The 4,483-nt window shown below is 22.8% G+C and overlaps 1 protein-coding gene across 3 annotated transcripts in view; it reads right to left on the reverse strand.

The window, feature by feature from the left end:
- Positions 1-4,483, reverse strand: part of LOC126901415 (uncharacterized) — an 8,628-nt gene extending 4,145 nt beyond the window's left edge. The window contains exons 1-3 of one of the 3 annotated variants that reach the window (XR_007703043.1): positions 4,040-4,483; positions 3,556-3,622; positions 1,660-2,559 (exon numbers count right to left, since the gene is read on the reverse strand). Coding sequence is in view for 2 of the 3 variants with exons in the window: in XM_050677844.1 (XP_050533801.1) it covers positions 1,761-2,632 (872 nt within the window). In the remaining variant the exon portion in view is untranslated. Of the gene's footprint in view, positions 1-1,659; positions 2,701-3,555; positions 3,710-4,039 lie in introns of those variants that run through there. The other 2 variants (XM_050677845.1, XM_050677844.1) reach the window with 2 other exon arrangements.

The raw sequence follows: 4,483 nt of genomic DNA on the forward strand, positions 1-4,483 counted from the left end.
AAAAAAAAAAAAAAAAAACATCTTAGTAAAACCAATACCTTCTCAGCTTCGCATCGAAGCTAAAAGTATCAACATTAACTGTACTATGACAATTGTAATTTGTTGAGGCATTGCCATTATTATGGGAATTGAGGAGAATTTTTTCGATTTTATGAAGCTGATAACTCCAACAAAATACGTTTTGTTATATTTTGGCATATCATGAAGCTAAACCGGTCAAGTAGAAACACAGTAATCATGTCATATAAAAAAAATACACATCAAAGTAAAACGAATACTTTCTCGAGAATGTGATCAACTATGTAACAAAGTTAAAACTATTTTTATTACTTAAAACTCCCATAACTTTTTGAAAAATTTATTGATTAATAGAAAATTTTTTATAGATAGATCAGGTATTTACCTATCATTTTATATCTTTTTTATAAATCTGACCCTTTACCTGCCCACAAGGAGGGGTTCAAAATGACAACTTTTTCAAAAAAAATTAAATTTTTCAACTTGACTTGGAAGTGTTCCGAAAATACTAACAATTTTATATATATCATAAATAAAAGCTTATGTTATTTACTTAATTATGAAAAAAAAAATTTCTAACTTTACTTTGTCTTCGTGTTGAAAATGGCCACCGTATTCAAAAATATGCTATTTTTGTGTTCAAATTCTCAATTTTATATTTTATTTTAGAAAATCTTACAAAAATTTTTAAGTCAGAAAAAAATGTTTAACTCATTTGATTTTTATCTCATTTAAATTCAATAACTTCAATGAATATTATTAAGGACCTCTTCACTGTAGTCCCTCCTCGTTTGAAGAAATTATACAATTATTAAAATTATTATTTTTTTTTTTTGTTTTCAACCGTTCGGTTGGTTAATACCAATTGGATTGGTATATCCTGGGGAAATTTAAATGCAGTGGTTTCCCGTTGCCTTCTGCACTGGGAACATGGTGCTTTTTCGCCACCGTAGAAGCGCACGTATGGTCACCCATCCGTGCACCTACGGCGGTAGGCGCGGCTTAACACTAGAGTTTTGTCAACAACTAGTGTGACCACCGCGCCATACTACGCCCCAAAATTATTTTACTAGGTGATTTTTTTTGTGGCTCTCACTTGAAAAACTTTTTTTAGCGATACATCAAATGATCACAACTATTATCTAGTTAAAGATATTACCCTCAAAAATTGAAAATTTTTCCACTTTATCAATTAAAAAGTTTCTTAGTCCACATTTTCCATTTAGACAATTAAAATTATTAATTTCTAATGTTTTTAAAGTATTTGTTATCTTATTAAGTTTGATTTGATAATAGATTTCACTATAAAATTAAATAATTTTACTTTGTAATTTATTAATTTTTTTAACTTTATTTGTGTATGTTACTACGAATCTATAATATTCCAAATTTTTTGGTAACATGTTGATATATAAATCATAAATTTAAAGATAAATTATTTTTAGTTTCACCTGAATTTAACAAAAAATGTTTACAATTGTAATCAAATTTTATAATACGCTCAATTGAGTAGATTTCACTGTATAAATTATTGAATATCAATTTCATACTAAATTTAATTACTATTAATAGTATTTAATATATATTATATTTTTTAATCAAATAACGACTAATCAGTATATAATTAAGGAAATAGGAGTTGATGTTGCTTTTGTTTTTTTATAGTGCATTAACAAACAAAATAAATATAACGCAATGAATTAATGAGAGATCTATTAATAGTTATTTTTATATATATTTACTGTAAAGACAAAGTTTCATCATCTATTAAACTTTCAATAAAGTCATCATCTGGAAATGCTTGATTTTGACAATAATTACGTTGACTATCAATAAGGAAATCTTGAATTTTTTTATCAAAATACTTGTAAAATAACATAGGTTCCACAATTATTTTATATTCATCTATCATATTCTGATATTTCGGTATTAGCGGGTTTTGAATTTTGCTACAGAATTGTTTAAAAACATAATCCAAATCATTATTTAATGTACTAAATGGTAAAAAAATTTGGCCAAAATCAAGTTCTGTACCAGATTTTATAAGATATGATTTTTGTTTAATTTCTAAAAACTGTTTCTTCAATTGTTTGGACTTTGAGATAGAATAGAATTTTTTCAATGGTAAAATTAAGAATGATGAATTAGATTCGTCTAAAGTGTTTAAAAATATTAATACTTTATATATAAAATATGTGCTGGTAAAATTATTCGTCGTTCGCTCATATAGTTTTGAAATACAATAAGGAATGAATATTTTATTAAACCTTTCATCACTGCATGCTTTAAAAAAGTAGCTCATTAAAGTTGTATAAGAAAGCAATATATATGCATACTTGCACGATAAAAAATGATTAATATATTTTGGTGTAAGTTTTAATCTTTGTAACTCGTCTAGATGTTTAAATTGATATAACATATATAGATTTCCGTTTTCCTTTATTTCGACATCATCAAAAAACTTCCAATTTGTGTTCTTAACAATATTATCAACTAGATCTTGTCGTTCATTTTCTAACGTCATAACATAAAGTATGAGCCCTATTGATGATAAATAGAAAATCATAATTTTAAACATTATTTTCTTACATAAATAAGAAGAAATTAAATACATAATGGTAACCAATAAAATAATTAATAAGTTAAATAAATTTATATTTTAGAAAAATTTTATGCAACTTCATAAAGAATTAAATGTAGTTTTCATAATAAAAATAAAAGTCAAAGATTTTTTTTTACAAAAATACGTAAACTATTATTAACTACCTATTATGATAATTTATGAGCTTTGAACACCTTTTAAATAAAATTTTCAGCAACATAATTTATGATTATATAAAAAGAAATTTATTTCATAGTTTTTTATTAGTTTAAAAATGGTTTCTATTAAAAATAGTTTATTACAGTTCTGTGTTTTTCAAAATTTTAATATACTAACATTATTTTTAACCAGCTTAGAATATCAATTATCACTTAAGTTAATCTTAGTAGAGTTTTAGAAAAGTTTAAATTTTTGAATTTTTAAGTTTTGATGAACAAAAAATTTGTTCATATCATTGACCTTATGCTAAAAGTTTTTAAGTGTAAAAAACCTTTACACATAAAATATTAGCATCAAATTAATTAAATAAATAATTAAAATTTTATCTAATTATTTAATAATTAATTAAATTTTATAATTAAATAACTAATTATGACCAAATTATGTTGGTTAAAATGAAGAAATAAAATAAAATCATAGTAAGAAAGAATAATGTTTATTTTTATTAAAATATTTTGAATTTTTTTTATTTACTTAATTATGTATTTGTAAAATTTAAGTGTCAGTAATGGGTAACGTTTTTATAAAATATTTCACATTTTATTTTATATTAATACATACTTATTGTGCTTTAAATTGTATATTTCCCCGAAAAAAAATAAAAATACATATTTTAAAATTTAAAAAAATCCAAAATAATAATAATTAAGTATTTATAAATAAATTTTGATAAAAAACTGTTTTTTTTCTTAAAGCTGTTAAAAATACTTGATTACTTGGCTTAAGGTGACAATATACAGATTATAAAGTGTTCTGCTAAGTTTTAACTTGATATGACTTTTACTGTAAAACAAAAAATTGCTCTTTATTATTTCCTCAACAAATACTGATTATAAATTAAATATTATCATAAAATTGTATTTCTGTAATATTAAATTCAATGTTTTAAAACTATTCAGTTTCAATTAAAATTTTGATTACATAGTTTGTTTGTAAATAATTTATAATTTTGAATTTTAAAACTCTTCAGTAGCTTTTATACAACTTTATAGTATTAAATATTTAAATGTTAATTCTAACATGAAAAAATGTAATTAACATGTGTTTTCTAATCGTTTTGTAAAGAAATAGGCATTTGTCTTCGAGTTAATTAAAATTTATACCATTACTTTTTTTATAATACTACATTTTAAAAAATCGCTTTTTGCATAAAATCAGATTTTTTATTGTTTTAGCATCCATAAATAATTATAATAGTACCATTTATTCAGTGTTTACATATACTTTCTTTGGATGCCATAATTTATACTCATTCATTTTGAATTTTAAAACAGAAATCACTAAAAATTGCCAACAATTTTTTACTTAATACAATGGAGGTATTTTTATCTTGAAATAGTTAAAAGATTTTTTTGGCCTCCGTGTTTTTTTTAACTTTAAGAATATGTCTTAGTAATATCTGGATTTTGCATATAAATGAATTACAAAGGTGCTTTATGATAAAAATAGAGCGTCACTTAACACTACACCCTCCTCTCGCCTTTTCTAATTCTTCAAATACTATTAACTCTAAAAGTAATGATACAAAAATCGTTATAGACCAATCAAAATTCTCCAATTAATAGTAAAAAAATAATAGATTCTATTAACCTTTTGTAAGTTACTCCTAAAATTTAACCTTAGAAATAACTTTCTGATAATAAA

This window comes from Daktulosphaira vitifoliae, unplaced genomic scaffold (assembly GCF_025091365.1).
Source record: "Daktulosphaira vitifoliae isolate Bord-2020 unplaced genomic scaffold, ASM2509136v1 Scaffold_3, whole genome shotgun sequence".
Classification (NCBI taxonomy): domain Eukaryota; kingdom Metazoa; phylum Arthropoda; class Insecta; order Hemiptera; family Phylloxeridae; genus Daktulosphaira; species Daktulosphaira vitifoliae.